General features: G+C 55.6%; 1 protein-coding gene across 1 annotated transcript; it reads left to right on the top strand.

Moving 5' to 3' along the window:
* Nucleotides 1–2,020: 2,020 nt before the first annotated feature.
* Nucleotides 2,021–13,834, top strand: ASB18 (ankyrin repeat and SOCS box containing 18). The gene is made up of 5 exons (XM_075511813.1): nucleotides 2,021–2,267; nucleotides 3,247–3,514; nucleotides 11,504–12,002; nucleotides 12,677–12,790; nucleotides 13,649–13,834. Exons 1-5 carry the CDS (start codon nucleotides 2,027–2,029, stop codon nucleotides 13,832–13,834), a joined length of 1,308 nt encoding a protein of 435 aa, XP_075367928.1. The 5' UTR covers nucleotides 2,021–2,026.
* Nucleotides 13,835–21,425: the final 7,591 nt, after the last annotated feature.

Raw genomic sequence — 21,425 nt, 5'->3', positions numbered from 1 at the left:
AAGAAGTGAGTGTTATATGCAAAGAGACGCTGATTAAAAGGCTCGCAAGAAAGGGTCACAGGGTATTTCAACACACTCTCAACAGCAGTTTAATGCCAGACACACACACACGCACACACCCCTTGCAAAATTAGGCCACGTCTGACTGAGGAGGTCTAGACTCCCTGCTAAATATACCCGGCCGCGAGCGTGGGAGGTGGTCCGTGCCACGGGAAGGCGATCCCCTTGGTGCGAGCGAGGGCACGTGAAGGCAGGCTTCCCCCACGCCACCACGAAAATATAACCACCGGGTTGCTAGTGAGCGGAGAAGGAAAGCGAGCCAGGGCTGCGAAACGCGATCCAGGACAAGTCCCTGGGGAAAACGATCCCAGTCTGTGCCGCTCCCCGGCTCTCCAAACCTTCTCCTGCACCGGCTAAGGGACCCCGAGGGATAACGAGGCTATTTTTCATACCAAAGCAGTGCTTTGAGGAGGTGGTTCAGCTGTTATCAGAAGGGTGAAGGGGCACAGAAAGGCTGGAGGTAGCAGAATAGCAACAAGTGGTAAAAGAAGAGAGAAAGACGAAAGGATTGGGAGGTTCAAACCAACCCAGCGGTTGTGGACAGCCAGCCAGGTGGGAAGGCCAGCCTTGAGTTCAGGGGGAGAAAGAAAGCGGGAACCACGTAGGTTGACCTCAAATTAGGCCCCGCTGCAGGTGAACAGGGACCTCAAGGCAGGGGGTCCTTTACTCAAGGGATTAATTGACACAAGGACTCCAAGTCAGACCCCCCCGGCTCAGCACGACCCCATCCTGGAGGGACACGCTGTGATTTTTTTTCTTGTGGCTTCATGCTCTTCCCGTGGTCCCCGGGGCCAGACTGCTGTTTGTCACTGCAGCCGTGCCGAGGAAACCCAAAAGAGAAACCTGGGGTGACTCTTACAGCAGGGACGCGTTGGCCTGGAGCTGGCACGAGGATGCTCGTGGTCACCTGCAGGAGCCCAGCGAGGTCCCCACTGGCAGAGGGCTACGGAGAAGGTCCCGAACATTTCTTCCAGCCCCAGGCTGACTCCACAGGGAGGGAACCACAGGGCGTTTCGGCAGTCCCTCCACGTCTGGTTGCTTTGATAGAGTTTAACGTCTTCCGGAGATCTGCTTTGATCGTGTTGGTTCCCCAGGGAGGTGGGGTGGGAGGGCTGGCAGGCCCGGGGGGTCGTGTCACCCAGAGCCTCGGGCTGGTGGCGAAGCCACCGAGTCACGAGATGCCGAGCTCTATTCTCGTCCCCGCCGCGGACTTCTCCCGTGACCTTGAGGAAAGGAGCCACGAGCCTCAGGGCAGCGGGAGCCGGGGCCGCTCCACCGGCGTCCGTCCCTGGACGGCGTCCGTCCCTGTGCTTAAATGGCAGCAGAGTCTGGGCGCTTTCTCTCTCCTATACAAGGCATCAGCAGGCAGAGAGGCTCCCCCTGCCAAAGCCCCGGGAGGATTTGTACCTCGCTGGCCTTTGCCAAGTGCTTTGCATCCCTGCAGGGATGTGCCAGCCTGCATCGTGTTGGCCCCTGATGTGATGCCCAGATTTTTCCGTATAGCAACCATGAGACTGGGAACAGCTATGAGTGCCTTAAAGAAAAAAAAAAAAAATACAGTGTTAGGCAGAGGAAAAAACCCACTTTCTCAGAGCACACAGATGAGGTTATACGGGATTGGGCAGACGGGAGCTGACTAAATTTCTTTTTTTTTTTTTTTTTTTTGCCCCGTAAATGCTAGGCACCGTTTTCCTCCCAGCCTGAACACCCATGTCCCAGGCTGCTGCCTGCAATTAAACCGGCAATTTAATCCAAGAGGTGCTGCCGCAACACAGCCCAGTGACCGTTTGACCCTCATTGTATCGTGTGCCCGTTATCATCTGACCCCGACGGAGTTATAAATACCACGACAATAGAGCCTTAACTGGATTATAATTAGACAATGAGCCCAGGAGGATGGAAACAATGAACTATAAAAGCCCGTCTATCCTCCCGGCTAGGACCTACGCACACGGGAAGCACTGGAATGGGCGAGTTACCGGGACCTGTAACAGAAAAGCTACAGATTTCCCCCAAATTGGATTCGGAGCATCCTCTAACGGCTCACGCTCCCGCCACCAAGTATTACACAGCCCTGGTCACGGGAGACCTGAGAAGCCTCGAGGTCCTGACTGACCGATACTATCAAGATGTCAACCTGGTTTTTGAGATCAGTAAAAATGAGCTGGAGTGGCAGGTGAAAAGCCAAGCGTCTTATGGACTCTCAGGTACTTTTCCTTTAAAGGCCAGTCCAGAAAAATTAAAAAAAACCCAGATATTTACTAACCCTAAATAGGAGGGCTGCAGTGCATTTAAGTGCCTAATGCTGCCTTTATAGTGCCTGTTCCCAAGGTGGCTGCTTTCTGGGTAGATGACCGTGCCCTGCAGCCCTAGCCATAAATGTTCAGCACCGTCTTTTATTATTTTCTTCTCTTCTGCACATACTAACCCCCCAAAGGGGCAGGGAAGTGTAAAAAGTGTATGTCCACATAGTTCTTCCAGGTTGGGATGGGGCGCTCCGTGGCTTAGGCGTGCTTGCAAGAGGGCTGGCAGCCCAAATTCCCCGTGCAGGGGCCCAGAAAGAGCAGCCCAGTCCTAGCTGCGGGAATAAGTTGCTGCCAGGGTAGCGGTACCCGGTGCCTCCCAGCACCAGACGGTCCCCGTGGTCCCCCCTGCTCACCGGGCGCCGTGCATCTACTGATGCTCCCAGAGGCCCTGGAGCTGCTGGGAAATGCGATGCCAAGCCCAAACCCGGCTCATCCCGTGCCCAGCCCTGTATCACCCTCCCAGCGCGCTCCCACCCGGCTTAGGTGCCGTCGGTCCCAGCAAAGGCGGGTTTTTTCCTCCCCTGGGTGCAGGTGGGGAATTTGCAAGCTGCCTCTTAGCTCCTGCCAGCAAGGTCTTGCACGCAGGGTTCCCCGTGCAGCTGGTTGCGGGCAGGGCGTTGGTTTACCCAGCTCGTGCCATATGCAATCCTGCTCCTAGACGAGCACACGCCGGGGGAGTTCTGCATCCCCTCTTGCCAGCAGCGCTCGGAGCAGCCACCGACGGTAGCCAGGCTCTTTGAAACCCCTAAAGCTGCCAGGGCGCCAAGAGAAAAATGGAAAAAGCCGCGTCTTGATCCGGCTCGTTCGCGCGGCTGGCGCGCAGGGGGGGGAACGCCGGGGGTCGGCCCCAGGCGTCAGCCCCTCTCCCTCCTCCCCGCAGGGCTGTGGTCGCTGGAGTACAAGCGGGAGCTGACCACCCCGCTGTGCCTGGCCGCTCGCCGGGGTCACGCCGCCTGCCTGCGCCATCTCCTCCGCCGACAGGCCGACCCCGACCTGGCGCCGGGGGGCCGCGGACCCCTGCACGAAGCCTGCCTGGGGGGGCACGCCGCCTGCGTCGAGCTGCTGCTGGAGCACAGGGCTGATCCCAACCTGCGGAGCGACGAGGGCCTGGCCCCGCTGCACCTCTGCGCCACCCAAGAGTCCCTGGGGTAAGGAGGGGGTCCCCCATCAGCATCCCCCCCCCCCAACCTCGCTCCGCGTCCCCTGCACGCAGAGCCCAGCGCTTTTGCCCCTGTGGGGTGCAAACAAGATGCCACGATCCCCGGCCAGGCTTCGCGCCTGCTCCCACATCTCCCGGCTGCATCGGCTGCTGCGGCACGCTCAGCATAGACAAAAAGGGACATTTTGGTGCCCGGCCCGTTGCACGGCCCGAGTCTCTTTCCCGTGGACAGGAGCAGCCCAGCCCAGCTCCACGTGCTTTTCCTTCCTCCTTTTTTCTGATGATTTATCCTAAAACGGCTATGTCCCACAGCCCAGGTCCAGCACGCTTTCCCCCGGGAGATGCTCGGGATGGGTCCAGCCACGGGGCACACGCGTCACCCCAACCTCCTGCGCTCCTCAGCCCATGCCGACCCCCTCCACAAGGGGTGTCGGTGCCGATCAGGGCACCCCCTCCTCCTAAAATCCCAGCCCCAGGGCCATAACGAAGGGACGAGGTCCGCGGGACGGGGAGCGATCCTCCCCCCTCCTCGCCCCGCGCAAGCCACGTACGCGTCCACCTTGGCTTGTAGTCGGGGCTAAGGCTCAGCCATGCTCAGGCTCAGCATCTGCTCCCTCCTCACCCTGGATCAGCATCAGCATCACACCGAGGTGAGCATAAACAGTACCTTGAAAAATAAGCTTTTTCATGCACACGTGTATGTCCCAGGAGGACTTTTAAGTGCCTGAATCATTAGACCCCAGGAATCAGGGGTTTGTTGTTTGGTTTTGTTGGGTTTGTGTTGGGTTTTGGGGGGGTTTTGGGGTTTTTTTGTTTTGTTTTTGGTTTTGGTTTTTTTTTTTTTTTTTAAATAAAGAGCTCAGCCCTTTGATATCCTGATGAAACTGCTTAGGGCTGTAGCAAATTTCATTGCCTGCCAGCTTCGGTGAAAAGCCACCCCAGCTTCAACCCTCTCCCCTTTAGGCAGGCAGCGAGCTTAACCAGAAGTAGGTGGTGAAGGCAAGGTTCCCACTAGGGATCCAATGTATCATGGGCCAGGGTCTGGGAAAGAGCTCTGCAAAAGAAAAGCAGCCAGAGAGGAAAAGGTTTGCAGGCGTAAATATCTCCAGCCCAGCTATAAACAAGAGTCTCTGCAAGATGGCCAAAAATCAAGTATTAATCAAATTTTGGTTCAGCCAGAAATCTAGGGATTAATCAAACCCATCCTTGGTGTGATGAGGGTTGGAGGGACTGGGATGGGTAAGGGAGGATGCTACAAGCAGCCCTCATCATTAATAAGGAGCTGGGTTTAATTCCTTCACCCGAGCTCCCTTTTGACCTTAAAGCCTTCAGTCTCCACACCCCAAGCCATCCTAAAAGCCCCGGGGGGGTATTTTAGGCTTCACCGCCTCATTCTCCCCCCGTAGAGATGGGGCACAGAAACCAACCTGGTGTGTGGAGAGGACCCCATGGCCCACAGAGGTCCAGGTGTCCTGGTTTTGGCTAGGTGCTTCCCAGCCTGGGGGGGGAAAAAAAAAAAAAAAATATATATATATATATATAAAAAGTGAGCTGCTGTTCCCAATTTACATGTTATTTCCCCCAGAAGGATGGAGGGGGATGGCAGGTGAGCCAGCAAATGGCGACAAGGGGATCAGACAGACACAACATGGAAACAGCTGAGTTATAAGCCCTTGAATATTGGGGCTTTATAATGGAAATGCTGAGAGACCCTTAACTACGCTACCTGGCGCTACGGGGGCTTCTACAATAACTAAGCCAACTCCCTTGAAAGATCAAAAATTAATAGACATTTCAGACAGGTTTTGAGGTTTCGACCACTGCTTTTCAATCGCAAAGACTTTGCTAAAGTTAGAGACTGAGGAGGTCAAGCTTTAGGTAACACAAACATTTCCTCTTTGATTAGGGGGAGACTACTTTACCTTGCCTTCTTTTTTTATTTTATTATTTTTTTATTGAGTAGTAGATTTTAGGTCATCCTTAATTTTTTACTGACAATAAAGAGCAGGTCATTGACCTACATAGAGAGCTATTTTATTTTTCTCCCTCTCGATAACAATGGCCAGAACACCTATGTGCCGGGTTCTTCTGTATTCCCATATACTCGGCAATTCACCATGGGGGCAGGACTTAAAACCTTTGAGCCTCTCAGTGACTGGGATAAAAAAAATTATCTGGGCTTCCTTCCAGCCATTTGAGCTTCAGAATCCATGAGATTTCAACAAAAAGGATATCAGAGCTTTAATCTAGGAGCTTTTTGAAGAGATGGAAAAAAAAAGTTCCAGTAAAGTTCAGTCTTACCTTCTTCACTTTAGGAGCTGTTCATGCCAACGTCGGCCTATTTAGTAGAGTTCCTCTCCTTGACCTCTTTTTTACAGCGGAGATAATTAACATGGTGGGGTAAGATGAGTCTCTAAATTCACCGCACTCTCTCCCTGGCGCTCTCCCGTTTCCCTCTTAAAGCTGGGATGATTAAAGGAGTCTGCCTTTATTGGCACCCCGAAAAAAAAAATAAAATAAAAATAATTGAGGGGGAGAGGAAGAGTCTCAACTCTCCCGGCGGTGCCAGGGGGAAGGGCAGGCGTGGGGCGGTGGGAAGGCGCATCGCAGGGATGCGGGATGTAGCTCCCGCCTCCCATTGTGGTACCCGCGGCAGAAGGGATGGCGAACGCTGCCGCGTTTGCAGAGTCCTCCTTCAGATCTGCGAGTCGGAAGCAGCTCTCTGAAGATCCCAGGTTTCCCGTGCAACCAGGGAGAGCCTACCTGGAGAGAAATCCCCCAGGGCTTGCCTTCCTCAGCGGAGGGAAGAGGGCTTAGTCGAGCCCAGGGATGAGAAAAGACGGCGTCTCCCCTGCCTCTGGGCAACTTGGGCTTATGGCCGAGCGATGCCCTTGGTTCACTCCTCCAAGCTTTCTCTCCATCCTGGGAGCTGAAGCCAGAGTTGTCTTCTGGCTCCCACCCCAGGGCCAAGGGATGGGAGAGAAGCGGTGAGATGGGCCAATGCAGGAGGAGACTCGGTGTCCGAGGGCTCTGTGCAAGAAACGATGGGGTAGGGAGCGAGCGCAAGAGCCGCCAGCTCGGGGAGGCAGGACGGGTTTTGCTTGGGGGATGCGAGATGAGGGTAGCTCCTCATGGGAGGAATTAGCAGAAAAAAGGAGCAAAGCAGGCAGGCAGGCACCCAAAAAGGCAGCGCGATCAAGATGGCAAGGCTCCAAATGCCAGGGAGATGGGCACTAACCCACCATTCGTGGATCTGGCCCCGTGGCACCCTCCGGCTCTTCCAGCATCGGTCTGGACATGCTGCCCTTTTGGCTGCGGGAAAGAAGCGTTTCTACAAATAAAAAAAGACCACAGATTTTAAAGGCCAGCGTTTAGCATCATCTAGTGCTAAACCTCGTCCTCTGCTCCGTTTAGCATCAATAAGATGCAAAACTCCAAGCGTTTGGAGCCGTCATTTTGGCAACTCATCCCCCTGCCAGGGAAGACCTTAACAGGTCCTGCGCAAGAAATAAAGAGCCCGCAAGCAGACACGGAGCACAACCCAAGGCCTGACCCTGCTCTTTGGAGAAACTGCTCCCCAAGTTGGTGTGACAAAATGAGGGCTCATACAGATGAGCATCCGCAGCTCACGAAGCTTTGGCAAAGAGACGGTGCGGCGAGCGATGCTCCTGGGCTGGCCTTCGCCCCGCAGCAGCGGAGCCGTCCCCACGCCGGCACGACCAGCCCCGCCGCGACCAGCCCTCGGTACCGGCCTTGCCGTGGTTCACCGGTGGGCTTGCGGTCCCCGAAAAGATTATCGACTTTTAAAGAAAAACAGGTTTCCTTTCTCATTCTCGTAGGAAATTAGTAAGAATAATCCTTGCATTCACAGCCAGGCTTGGGGAAGGCTGTTTTCCTGAGTGGGATCAATCCTGCAATAAATCACAGACAGACAGAGAGATGGTCGCTCGGATACCTTCAAAAGCAACCAAGCAAAGGACGGGAAAGCCTCGCTCCGGCCGCAGGGAGGGGGAAAAAACCAAACAGGAGATTTTTCCTTAAGAAAACGGAGGGCCTGAGTGGGTTTTGGGGACAGGAATTTTCCTCCAGCCTCCGCTGCCCCAACCTCCTGCTCCTCCTGCTGGTTACTCATCGCATCCCATTTCAAGCTACATCCCGCTTTCCCAGTCTGGGCATTTTTCATCCCAAACTGAGCAGCATCCCACCAGGATGCTGGGAGCCGTGGCCAGCGGTAGCCATGGCCAGTGGTAGCCATCCGGGCAGCGAGAGGGCAGGGGAGGGCGATGGGCACGTCCTGCCCGGCGTTGCACCGACATCCGCCCCGACTCTATCGATGGCTGAAGAAGGAAAATAAAACCCAAATAATTTTATCCTGTTTATTTGAGCCAGGACCGCAGCGCAAGGCGCACCTGTAGTACTAATACCAGTTATCACAAATTAGTGCGATTTTGACCCAACGAGCCACTTGCCCAAGGCAGGTGACATTCAGGTGCTACCCATCACCCACAAATGAGTTAGGAAGGGTTTAGAAGTGGGTTTAAACTAGTCAAAATTAGGCATAGCTCTGTGAGGGCTTGCTCCAGGGGTATCGCCGCTGCCGGCGAGCTGCTCGGCCAGGTTGGTGGTACCAGGCTGGATGGAAAACAAACTGGCTTGCTTTGCCACCCTGCGTCTGGATTGCTGCTGAACTAAATCCGTGGCTTCTTGCAATATTCCCAGAAAATTGGAGAGGAGCCCTCAAAAAGCAGCAAGCGTTATCTGAGCCCTATTTAACGGGATTTTAGTCCAATCTGACAGCGAGCAACAGGGCATTAATAAAAAAAACCCAAGAAGCTCGAAATGCTGGCAAAGTGTTAGAGCACAGGAGTTCATCAGCAGAGATTAGAGGCTAAAATAAGAGCATATAGCCAGCAAGCATGAACGGCATCTACCCGGCACCTGCTGACGCCCCATACATCCAAAGAGCAGGCACGTGCTCCTCGCGAGGGCCCGCCATTTCCATTAACCGGAGGAGATCACCCCTTATTTATAGCCCCTCACGAGCATTCCCTCTTTGCCAAGGGAGGAGTATCCAGGGGGAAAATTCAATATAAACCAACTCGGGTTTCTCCCAACAAGTTAGCCAATGAACTTGATAATAAAGAAGAATAACCCTTCAGGAAAATAGCAGCTGGGAAGGGTGGCATTTTCACCCTGGTATTTCTAGAAGGATATTTGGGATGGCTATCAGGAGACCAAGAGGAATTGAGCTCCCTGTAATCCAACTCCCATCCCGCTCTCGGTAAGGGAAAACCCCGCGCGGGGGCTGGAGGGGCTGGGCGCAGCTCTTGGCTTTGCCAGGAACCCTTTACCTGGAAATTAAAGGCAGGGGAATATGCCCTCTGTCTTGCCTACGCAGATGTAAACCTTCAGCCTGGGCACTCTCAATACACAGCGCTTGCCAAAATCGGCACGCTGTTTGTGCTCGGGGTCTCTAGGCACACCCACCTCCTTGCCTCGGAAGGAGCAGAGATGCTTTAAGCATGATCTATTTAAAAAAAAAAAAAAAGAAAAGAACAAAAGGGATTTTTCTCCTGGACTAGGCTGCTGCATGTTTTGCAACCCAGTCAGAAATACATTTTTTTTTCCATTTTTCCCTGCAGAACCATCCCTTGTTTTGCCCCGAATACGTTATTTTGGGGTGCCAGAGCTAACCGTGATGTTAGGATTAAGCTAACCCAGAGAGGCCCCGAGAGAGTCATTACAATTAGGGCTACAAATTCCCCGCTGCCAAGGACGGACAAGCCCAGGAAACGTGGGTGAGTCGCAGCGTGCTTCGCTCCAGCAACAGACCCTCTCCGACAAAGTTTTACTGACCAGCGGCAGCCGGCAAGCGCCACAAAAACCTCAGCGAACGAAGCCATGGCTGGAAAAAGGGATTCAGCACCTTTTAGAGTAAAAAGGGAATTGTAAAGTAAGGATCTGAGGATCTGGGGGTTTCAGAAGCCCACGCTCAATCCGCTCACCCGCAGCCGCGTCCCCAGCACAGGGCACCCACGGCGGATGCCGGCGGTGAGGTCCAGCGAGGGCTGGCAGCATCTGGGAGCTTTACAGCTGCACAGGCTGCAGAAACAGCCTGTGCCCACACATCCTGCAGGATTTTTTCCTGGCAAATTCAGGCTTGATACGCACGGGAAGAGCGGCCCAAGGAGGTATCTGTAGCTCCTGCGCTGTCAGAGACTGTGGCTGTCTCACCAGCTCCTATCAAATCCTGGGGGAGGTGATGCTGCAGGTCCAGAAAGATTCAAGTAGATTATTATGGTTACTATGTTATTATTATTATTTTCCCCACATATGTTAGCATTCATCTGGGCCAGGAAAAAGCAGCAATGCCCTGGCACCATCCTTCCTCCCCGGGGCTCCTCTTCTTCCCCATCCCTCCTGCTGGAGGGATCGGGCTGGGACTCCACTCCCCCGCAGCTCCCCCTCCTTTCGCTTCTGTGTCAGCCCAGAGCCTCACTTAGGGCTCTGGGTGATACCTGAACTAAAAGAAAAGCTTATTAGAGGAAAATAAAACAGGCGGGGGGGGTTAAAGGTTGATACACCTCCCTAGACTCCAGCCAGCCACTGCTGAGGCTTCCGGAAGGACCGCTCTTCCCACCTCCCTGGCAGCATCCCTTGGGAAATGCGAGCTCTCCATGTTTTCAAGGTCTCGCTTGGGCGGCACGTGGGTCTGGCCCCCCTCCAAAAAATAACTCCTCCATGCCGCAGCAGCGAGCTCAGCCCTGCGCGCTAACCCGGCTGCCGACAGCCCTGCCCGGGCGGTGACATTGAGCCGCGCTGGCCCCGGCAGCTCCCGGCAGGAGACGGAGCAGTCACTTTGATTCATTTAGACTGGCCGATCACATCCGTTTACTCACATACACACCAAAAAAAAAAAAACCAACCCTCATCGGGACATACCAGGCATCTTTAACCCCCGTCCGTTGTCAGAAGGATGCAGGTGGAAAACTCTGATGGGAACCGGTTTCCGCACTTCACAGCGGCCACGACCCCTCTTTGCAACCACGCACAGCGATGTTAGAGGGAAGGAGAGGTGGGAGCAGTGATTTAAGATGGGCAGGATTGCTCACCTTGATTTATTCCTCCTGGGAACTGCAGGTGCTGCCGCTCCATCGTCAATGGGTGCCAAAAAAGCCGGCAAAGCTCGTTTCACCAGACTTAAACCAAGGTGTTTCTTTTCAGCAGAAAACACGATCCTTTAGTCCTCTCTGGGGTGGCCCAATACAGGCTTGTGACTCCCTTAACAGGAGAAGCGGAATCCCTTTTTACGGCATCCACATACCCAAGCAAACCCACACCAAGCTCTTCTGCCGCCAGAGGCGTTACCGAGGGCTTCCCTCCATGTCAGCTGGGTCTCAGCACAGCTTAAGGGGGAGGCAGCGGTTTAGGATGTTTTCAGCTGAGAAGCTCTGTGGATGTCAGCCAAGGGGTGGGATTGTATAGATCCTCTCCGTAACACCCCAGGGCTGCGCCCGTGCCAGGAGATGAAGGCGCCCATCACCCTATGTGTCCTCTTCATGGCCAAGAGCATCCCGCACCCCTCACCGGCCGGGACAGACCTGGCTGGCGTGGCTAACCGCGGGCACCGCTCCCGCTGCTGCCTGACCACGGGCACAGCTGGGACCGGTCCCTGGCGGGTCTAGGGTGGTGGGACCCCGGAGGGTCAAGGATGGTCAAGGATGGTCAAGGATGACCATTCATGAATGATGCTGGTCGAGGCAAGAGGGAGATGTTGCCCAAACCACCATCACCACCACCGCAGAGGGCACCAGGGTGCAGGGTCACCCTCCCCAGCGTCTGCTGCTCCCTCCCCAAATCCTCAAGTGCCACAATCCCCACGGGAGCCCAGCTCCAGCATGACCCCCCATCCTCACCCCACGCCCCCCCCAAAACCCACCCGGGCGGTGCACCCCCCAGCCTCCCCATCTCTTCGCAGATGCGCCAAGCTCCTGCTGAGACACGGGGCCGCCGTCGACCTGCCCAGCGAGGACGGGGGGGAGACGGCACTGCACGTGGCGGCCAGGCACTGCCTCTGCGACCACGCCCGCCTCTACCTGCGGCACGGGGCGCGCGTCGACGCGCGCAGCGCGCGGGAGGAGACGGCCCTCGGCGTCCTCTGCGGGCGGGCGCCGGGCACCGGCGAGGGCAGCCTGCAGCTTTGCCGGCTGCTGGCGGCCCACGGCGCCGACATCGACGCCCGGGATGAGATGCGGAGGAGCCCCTTGCACAAGGCGTGCGGGGCCGCCAACGCCGGCCTGGCGCGCTTCCTCCTGCGGCGCGGGGCCGATGTCAACGCCATCGACTACAACGGCGTGTCCCCGCTGGGCTGCGCGCTGCAGAGCGCTGCCTTCAAGAGGGAGCTGCGGCCCCACCTCGCCGTCCAGCTGCTGCTCAACCACGGCTCCCAGAAGATATGGCCCCCCGCCTTCGTCAAGGTACCGACCCCCAAACAGCCCCTGCGCGTCCCCTCGCACCCAGCATTTTGCAGGTGGGGTCGGGGTGCTTTGGGAATAAAAAGCTGGGGGGGGGGGGAGAGAATTTGGGAGAGCCTCCCGGTCCGGGCAGGGAGAGGGGACCGTGGCATCGGGGTTGGTGATGCTGCTGGGAATGATGGAAACGAAAACAGCCGCGCGGGGTGGCAGCGGGGAAAAGCAGGCAGGGCGATGGCAGGACGGAGCCAGCATGGGCACGGGGGACCAGCAAGGAGGATTTTTCCTGCCTGGGGAAGGATGTCAGAGACAGGCTTGGTACATCAGCCGTCAGTGCAGCCGCCTTATGGCTCTGCGTTTCATTGATTTTACATCAAACAATAAAGAAAATATTATCCTGGCTTATCACACACAAGCCAAAAATGTAAATAAGAAGCAAGGGCCGCATCCGGAGGAAGAAGTGCCACAGCAAGGCAGCTCTTCCCACCGCTTCACAGATGGAGAAAGATCTCCAAAGCATGCCGGGACAAACCCTACGCCTGCCTCACACCCACACGGGACCGTCCCAGCCTGGACCGCGGTGGGGTGGGACGAGCCTCGCCTGCAGCACGTGGATGCTCTGCCCCTCTGGGACACGCATCTCCGTCTGAACCCCTCCCCGCCCCGTTGCCCACGACTAGGTGCTGAAGTCCTGCGCGGCCGTGCCGGAGATCATCGAAGTCCTCCTCAATTCCTACTCGCAAATCCCCATCTCCGAGAAGTGGGCCGAGGCCGTGCCGGAGGAGGTGCTTCAGGTGAGATGGCGCTGGCGGTTTGGCAGGGACGGCTGAGCTGAGCCCCGAGGAGGGGGTTTTACCCACCGAGAGGGTTTTTTTTCCCCCACCCAAACTTCACTCGGTGGGGAAAAAAAAAGGGATAGCCCTCGGAGCACCACCACACACCCCATTCATCTCAGCAGCTTTAGCTCCATCAACACCAAAACTCCCATTCCTGCCCCTGGCCCGTGACAAAACGCAGTCCCGACATCTGGAAGTGACCCTGGAGCCAGACCGCTGCCCGGCAGGAGCCCACCCCACTAATTTTGATTTGAAAAAGCTTGTCCCCAGACGTGCAACAGGTACGGCCAGCCTGCTCTTGAATGATCTTGGATGGCTGCCTTGCCCCTGCAGGTCTTCGGTTAGCTTGGCTGCGAGGGGGGACGGCTGCTGAAGTGCAAATAAAACCCTTCAGCCCGTTCTAGGGGATGGGAGAAATTATTTTTATTCCAAGCTAGGGAAAGGCTGAGGCTGCACAGACCCATCCTGCTTGGTTTCCCTGTCTTAGAAACAAGCGGGTCTCTTCTACGTCAGCTCTAAGGCTTTCTGCAGGGATGCTGCTGCCGGTGGGCGGGAAAGCATCCTCCCCAAACAGTGCCTGCGGCGAGGCTGGGTTTCTTCACGCGTGCTTCCTCAGGAGAATTCCACATCCAGCCTTTGCTTGCAGGAGCCGTGCGAGCGCACGGACCCCTAACCCACGGGCAAACATCGCCGATGGGTCTCTGACCTCCTCCCCTTAGATCTTCCCCTCAAAAGTATCTCCGGCGTGTCTGGCTTAATGAGGAAAAAACCAAACCCAACTGATGCTCGTGTTTCCCCCCACCCCTCTCGTTGCAGCAGCACCAGCTATTCTACGAGTCCTTTTTCCGGCTGGCGGGCACAGTCCGGTGCCTGCAACATTTATGCCGCTCCGCCATTCGGAAAAAGTTTGGCAGCAAATGCCATTGCCTTATCCCCTTGCTGCCCGTGCCCAAGCCTTTGCACGATTACCTGCTGCTGGAGCCCGAAGGAGTCGTGCTGTGAAGGGCCGAGAGGAGCCGGCCGAGGTCTGCCGTCCAGCCCTCCCTTCCCTCGTCGTCCCTCGGTGTAGCGCAGCAGCATCCATTTCTGTCAGCCGAGCGAAGGAGCGCCGGTTTTCATGATAGATGGTTGTTTTTCAGGGATTTATAACGCAACTACAATGTGCTTTCGGCTGTAACTTTGTATAGATTTTTTTCTAATTCTGCTTTAAATAGATTATAAAGAGTAATAAAATGATTAGTAGCTGTTACAAAGATGCTGCGGATATGAATAATACTCATTATAAAGGATCTCTGCAAAGCAGCGGGGCTCCTCAGGTATGCAAAGGCAAGCACGCACGGCAGATTACTAAAATCAGCCCACGCAGGCATCAAATCCCTTTGGAGAGATCCCCCCCGTGAGTGGCAGAAGCAGAACTGGGACCAGAGGTGCATCGTGGAAGCCACTAGCAGGATGCAATACCCAGTGGCATTAATATAGACCGTAAAAGAAACCAAAAAATCTGTTTTTCGATGTAGAAGCCAGCAAGAAAGAGCTGATTACTCCACGCAGGACCGGAGGTGGGGGTGACGCAGCCCCCTATTTCTGCTGGCTCCCCATGCTCCAAGGGATGCACCAGCACCTCCCGTACCCATCGTGCCCATCGCTGCTCCCAGGCTGGCACGCGGAGGGGCTGGAAAGCCCGGTGGCAACCCGAAGTGGAGGAGTTTGGGCTTTCTTTTCCCACCGGGACTTGGCAAAAGGTACCAGGAGAAGCGAAGATTTGTTTTCCCAGACCCTCAGGCTCCCCAAATTAATTTCTGTTGAACCAAAGCAAGCCTGCGCATGTGGCCCTTGGAAGACCGGCTGTCCTTATGCTAGCAGCTCTGCCACAGCACTCGCCAAATTGTTCCACTGCTTAACTACACTCACTCTTTAAAAAAAAAAAAAAAAATATATATAAGTAAATCAGCCTTTTTGCACGTTTGACCGGACTTTGCACCAGCACCCAACACTATTGTGGGTTATACAGGTGACGCGCGCAGGATGCAGGCAGAATCTCTGGCTCCCGGAGCCGGTGCCTGTGGAGCAGGGAGCGTGGAAATGGGGCAGGAAAGGGAATTCCCCCCTCCCAGCTCCCACCTGCTGCTTCCGCAGCTTTCCTCGCCCTTTGAGTTGTATACAGGTGCGCAAGGGCATCGCCAAGCCCCCCCCCGTGTTCCTCACCTTTGGTGCCTGAGCCCTGCCTCGCACGGGAATGCCCCACGGCAAAGCCCCACGCCAAACCTCTGCGACACCTTGAGACCTGGCACTTTGTGACTTTAGTGGCTGTTTTACTTCGTGGTTTGTTTCAGCGGTCGGGGGTGGGGGGGGGGATTGAAGGAGATTTAGGGAAAACCCATCCTGGCTGGGTCGCCGTGCGTTTGAACCCGCCAAATCTAAATTTTGGTGCCTCTAATGGGGCTTTCATCTTTTGTGTGGTCCCGCAGCGGGAAGAATGAGATGTTTTACATCCGTATTGGGCAAGTTCGCATGGAGATCGAGTCCCGCCAGGTGACCGCACCCTCCCCCAAAATCCATGACCTCGGCTCGCTGGCCCCTGGGGAAAAAAACCCGAATGCACAGCAAAGAGGGGGGGGAAAGCCGGTCTGTGCCGGGAACCCGCTCCGCCGCGGGGCTGGGCGGGACAGACGGCGGAGGGGCGGCGGGGGGGAGCGCCGTGGGGGGGGGTCCGCCGCGGACACGCGTGGGCGGCCGGCCCGGCAAGGCCCTGGCTGCGCGGCGCCCCGCGGCCAGCAGGGGGCGCCCTGGTGCCGGCCGCCGCCGCGGGGCCGTCGGGGGGAGGCGGGACGCGGCGGGGGGGGGGGGGGAGGGGGGGGCAGGAACAGCTGGGAAACAAAGGGGAAAAACGGGGGAAATGTTAAAAAAAAAATCACTTTTAGGGCTGGGGGGTCCCTGGGGTTCAGGCATTCCGCCGGCGGCGGGAGCGCAGCGGGCGCGGCTCGGGGCGGGGTGATGCTCCGCGCTCGCCGGCTCGGCTTCATAAGTTTGGCGGGCGGGCAAGGGAGCGTTTGGGGATATATATATACATATATATTTTATTATTTTTTTTCCTCCTGCCGGCTCCTTGTTTTGATGCAGATGTTATGGGAAAGGATCATTTTTATTATTTTTTTTTTTCCAGCAGCTAAAGACGGGAGGTCACATTAACTTATAATACGGAGACACATAAAAATGCGATTATGCCTGCTAAACAGAACACAGTAGGCTGCTAGTTAAGACAATGAGATTTCCAGGAAGCGATGCATAAATTCTTCAAAAAATGACACATTTTTCACGTTTCATTCCAATTAAATTACTGAGGCAGCTAACACAGCGCTGCGCACACCATACATTTGGGTGAAATGAAGGGGTTTTGGTTGGGCTTTTTTTTTTTTTTTTTTTGGTCGGTCTATCCCGATGCGCGTTTTATGAAAGACGGTTAATATTAAGCGGCTATTAAGGCAAAAATGTCAGAGACCTTCGCTCCTCGCCTTTTTCTTGTGGCGGGGCTGGTCCGTCTCGGTTTTCCACCCTGCAGCAATAAAACGCCGGTTGTCCTGGCCGGCAGCGGCTGCAAAATAATTTCCAAATAAGAGGAATTACCCGCCCTGATGCACACACGTCTCTCTTTGCAAGGAGCTGGTTAAACAGCCGGGGATGGGGAGAATTAAGGAGCAACCCCCCCCCCCCCCCAAAAAAAAAGGCTTTGCCCACCCGTCGGGTGTTCCCCGCCCGGGGTCCCTCCGAAGCCGCCGCCGGAGCAGGATCGGGCCCCCCCGGGGCGGCTGCGGGGCTGGAGGCGGCTGTTGGGGGGGTGTCCCGGTGGGAAGCCGGGCTTGCACCCCACAAGCTGCTTGGCGGCTGAAAAGGGGCTCCTCGGGGTGCTAATCAAGCCCCGAAGTGGCCCCGGTAATGAAAGAGCATTTGCTTTTTTCTTTCTTTTTTTTTTTTTTTTTTTTTTTTTAAAAAAAAAAGCCGAGAGAGGCATCGCGCAGGCTGGGCTGAGGCGGGTGATCCGCAAAGCAATACAAATCAGAAATGAGATTTTTGAAGTCCTAATGAACCTGATTGCATGAACATTTATAATCCCCCATGGCTTTAAATGAAATCAGATATAATCAGGAGCTATGGGGAAAGGGAGTGTTTACAGGCAGAGATTGGGAAGTGCTGCTGTATTAGTAAAGATGCTGTTCCTTCTATTGATGTCTAAAATGATGGATAATGTGAGAATGGCAAATATACTATTTGTCTAATGGCTCTGCAATTAAATTCCCCTGTAAATGACCCATGCCTCATTTCATCCTAATCTATGGAATTTTGATTGAATTCGTCAGCTCTAATTGAAAAATACTGCACTTTAATGTCTGCAGTGCAGTTTCAGGACCGCGCTGGTTTTAATGAGACGGTGCCCCTCTGACCTGGGAATATTTTAGACTTTTATTCGGGATTTTTAAACTGCCGGATTTCTCGACTATATTCCACGCAGAGCCGGGAAGGAGAGCGCGCGTGGTTTGCCACCGCGGGCGAGAATCTCTCCCTTCCGATGCGTTTTACTAAGGGCTCCTTTCGTGCTCTTAAAATATTTGGACTCCGGCTATTTAAATACATATCCATTGAAAAGAAAAAAAAAAAAAAAAAAGAAATAGCCTATTTCCCCTCACCCGAACGAATTTCGGCATATCAACCGGGATTACCGGAGCCAAATTTTTTTCTGTTTCTTTAACCTCCGCGGCGTTATTTTTCCCCTTTTCCCCTCCTTTTTCCTAAAACCCGAAAATCCCGAGCGCCTTCAAGTTTCTTAAAAAAAAAAAAAACCCAAACAACACAAACAGGGGGCGGGAAAAAAAAAAAGCACAGAAAAAAAAAAAAAACCAAACCGACAAAAAAAAAAAGCAGCACATCTGCCGTGCGTGGGGTGGAAGCTGTGGGGAGAGGATCCCCCCCCACCCCCCCGCAGCCCAGCTCCCAGCCTGGAAGGGGAGCAGGCGAAGGAGTTAATGGGATTAAGCGACGAATGAGGGGTTTGGGGTTGTTGGTTTTGTTTTGTGGGTTTTGTTTTTTTTTTTCTTTTCTTTTCCCTGCTTGGAAACCGAAGGGGGAGGCGGGAGGGGGTTTCCCGGGGTGGCAGCGGCGCCCGCGGGCACGCGTGGGGCGGCGGGTGGGATCCCGCGGCGGGCGCCCTCCCGCGCACGGCCAGCACGCCCTCGCCAGGGGCCAAATCCTGCTCCCCCCCCCCACCCCATCCCTCTTACTCCCAGCTCCTGCAGCCCAAATGCGCTGAAACAAGCCCACAGCCACGCAGGAAACTGCCTCCCCAGCCGAGCCCTTCACAGCAGGGACGAACACCCTCCCAGCGCCCGTGGGGTATAGGATGGAGAGCCCTGGGTGCACCCCTTATTCTGGTGTTCGGCGGTCCCACCTAATCCCTGCAGCATTAAGTGCACACTGATTTTTGGGGGGTAGTTTTGCTCCTGGTCTCCCCCACCCCCTAGAAAAAAGGTCACTTTAAAAGCACAGTAGGGTGAGATGCTTTCGGTGACGTCTCCCACGCAATTAAAATTTCCCCAGCGAAGGTCTTGCAAGAATTACCTCGCTGGGGTCTCCGTAAGCCTGAGTTTTGCTTTTGATAAAGTCATTGGTTTTATCAGCGGCTGCAAAACCAAGCTGCCCCCCCCTCCCGCCCCCCCCCCGGGCCCTCCTCAATGGCCCAGCAGCCTCGGGGACCCTGCTCCAAACCTCGCGTCCCACCAGCGCAGCCCCCCGGCGCCCGGTGGGAGGAGGGACACGAGCCCGTGTGCCCCACGGAAACCCACCGCACAGACCCCGACAAACAGGCTGGAGGTGCCCAAAGGGCCAGGAGCAGCCACTGGCCCCGGGTCGAGCTGCCATCCCGGGTGGGGGGATGCTCTGACCTCTGCCACCCCACGGACTCGCACCTGGAAGGATTCGAGCACCTCCCAGTTTTCCTCTTCCTCCGTGGCTCCCCTGTTTCACTTCTTCCCTCCAAAAAGAGGTGAAGTACCTCCTCCCTACCCTCATTTGGGAGGACAGCCCGCAGCTCATTTAGCCCACTCCTTCCACCCAGCCAAGAGGCCGCTGGACTCACAGACACCCCCCAAAATCCACCCGGTTCAAACATGCCTCGGGGTATCTGGTGCTCCTTTCCTGGGAAAGGGTTTTTTGGGGGCAAAACCTGCCAGAAGCCACCTGCTCTTCAGCAGTCCCTGCTCCGGGTGATGCGGGAGCCTCCCTGAGCAGCATCTGGGTGCCACATTTCGAGCTGGGGCCGTGCAGGACCCGCTCTGCACCCGCACTACGGCCCGGGGGGAAAAGGGCTTCTGCCCCCCCGGCCAAGCGTGACCCTCCGAAATACTGATTTCAACCATATACTCACATTTAGACCCCCTGGAAGAGGCTCTTGCCGTGTCCCACTGGTGGTGGGGGTCCCTTCGTGGGGTGCGGGGGCGGCTGGCCGGGCTCCCCTGCCTGCCCTGCCTGCCCTGCCTGCCCCTCGCCTCCCTCCCGCCTGTTACACTTCCCAGGCACAATCACGCTCCGGTTGCTTCTCCGACAATCAGAGATCGCCAACGTTTTTCTCCGGGAGAAAAATCAGCTAATTATGTGCCGAACAAAAAGCCTATTCTCGTCCGAAATAATACTCCCGTCTTGCACAGGCACTTGTTTGTGGGCAAATTTTGAAGAGGGCTGACAATAAAAACAGCTGCAGGAGCTGGGTGTTGGTACACATTTCCATGCCCTGCCAGATTACCATGCCTAATTATCTCCCCTTTCCGCAATCTAACGCGGTTTCCTGAAAAGAGATGATTTTTCGCGCCCCCCCCCGCCCGGCTCCCGCTTTTCTATTTAAACGAAAGCTTTGCTTCTCCGCAAGGATTTCCAGCCCGCTCTGGTTGGTTTTGGAAGGAGCGGGGATGCTGATGATTTGGGAGGCCGGAGGGTTTAGCTCGACTCCATCCGTCGCGGTGGGAAGGAGCGGGAGGCAGGAGGGGGGGTGCAATCCGACGATGCTTGCTGGCTGACGGGGAGGGGGAAAAGGAAAAAAAATGGGAGAGAAACAACCACGCGTGTGGCTACGAAGCATCCACGGGGGAGATCAAAACCTTGCCGGCGCTGTGCTGGGAAAAAACCCCAGCGCCGCACTACCGCACATATGGTGGCCTCCGCAAGACGGAGCTGGGACATATGGAAATGAGCTGTATAAGTAAACTTTTCCCAGTCCCCTGAAGTCAGAGATGGGCCCCAAAAGTGTGTGCGCACACGCACATACCCCCCCCGTCCCCAGCAGCAGCTGCTTCCATGGCTGTCCGCCCTGTCCCATTTGCCACATCACGGGGCAAAATTGTTTCTCCAGCAGAAATGCAGAATTAGGGATGGGGGGACCCCAAAACTCACACCCCAGGCACCCAGTGGGGCTCAGTGCCCCAAAAGCTGCAGCAAAATGGGGAGGGGGAGCCAGATGCAGGACAGGGTGGTGAAACTGCGCCGAGGCCCAAAGCAATAACCCCCCCCAGTTGTTTCTGCCAAGAAAAGAACAGTTTCAGATGTTGGCTGGAAAGGCAGAGGGATAAACTGACCCAGCTACCCAGGCAGGGGGCGGGGGGCAGCCCCCAGCCCCCCGTTTGGGGAAGTCGCCGAGCTTCGGTGGTGGGAATTAGCAGTGAATGGGGTTTTTTGGGGGGAGGGGGCTGAAAACGCCACTTGCTGAAGGCTGGATGGGAGGTCGTGACCCCCCCAGGAGACAAACGCCAACGGGCACATTTGGGGGGGGGGTGTCAAAACCCCCAGTGCTTTGAGGAGGGTCCCTGGGGACGTGCAGCCGTGCCCATGCTGAAGGCACCACCCTCACCCCTCACCTCGCCCCCACGTGCCCTCTGGGGTTTTGGGGGGCCATGAGGGGTAGGATCTGGGGGACAGAGCGTGGCTGTCCCCATCCTTGGCGCCCACCGGCCCGGCTGCTGGGGGAGTCACCTTCCTCCCGGGGTGCGCAGCCCCCCCGGCCTGACATCTGCCATGCTCCCCCGGAAAAGATGAGCATCGATTAGCTAGAAACGAGCGGCGGGCCATTAAGAGCTTCCCACGCGGGCAGGCCAGGCAGGAGCGGGATCTCCCACTGACACTGCTTTTGGGGGACCCCCCCCAGCCAGAAGCCGCTTTTAGTTGGGGTTTGTGCCCAAAAGCCCCCCAAAACAGAGCCCAGAGGCGCAGCCAGCACCATTGTCCCGGGAAGGCTTCAACTTCCCAAAGGCAGGAGGGATCCCACCCCCAGCCAACCCCCTCCTTTTTTTTTTTCCCTCCTTTTTTTTTTTTTGCATTTAATTTTATTTTCCAAACCACTTGATCTTTGCTTGGGAACCTCCATTAATTGCCTGGGTTTGCCTCTTCGCCTGGTCCCTTTATCATTATTTATGGCCTTTGAAATTGTGTAAAGTTCCCTTGACGTTCAATTTACAAGTTTGGGGGCTTTTTTTTTTTTTTCTTTTTCCCTTTTTTTTTTTTTTTTTTTTTTTTGTTCCAGCTTTTGTCCTCGCCAAAGACGTCGTGTTGGAAAAGG

Source organism: Mycteria americana, chromosome 9 (genome assembly GCF_035582795.1).
Source record: "Mycteria americana isolate JAX WOST 10 ecotype Jacksonville Zoo and Gardens chromosome 9, USCA_MyAme_1.0, whole genome shotgun sequence".
Classification (NCBI taxonomy): domain Eukaryota; kingdom Metazoa; phylum Chordata; class Aves; order Ciconiiformes; family Ciconiidae; genus Mycteria; species Mycteria americana.
Note: the sequence above shows the minus strand (reverse complement) of the source record. Positions and strands in the feature narration are given on the sequence as shown.

Bases quoted from the DNA above. Each gene is read 5' to 3' on its own strand.
- ASB18 (XM_075511813.1), top strand. From the start codon at position 2,027: ATGGGCGAGTTACCGGGACCTGTAACAGAAAAGCTACAGATTTCCCCC. The intron at 2,268-3,246 runs GTACTTTTCCTT...TCCTCCCCGCAG, and splicing joins AGCGTCTTATGGACTCTCAG to GGCTGTGGTCGCTGGAGTAC. The intron at 3,515-11,503 runs GTAAGGAGGGGG...ATCTCTTCGCAG, and splicing joins GCCACCCAAGAGTCCCTGGG to ATGCGCCAAGCTCCTGCTGA.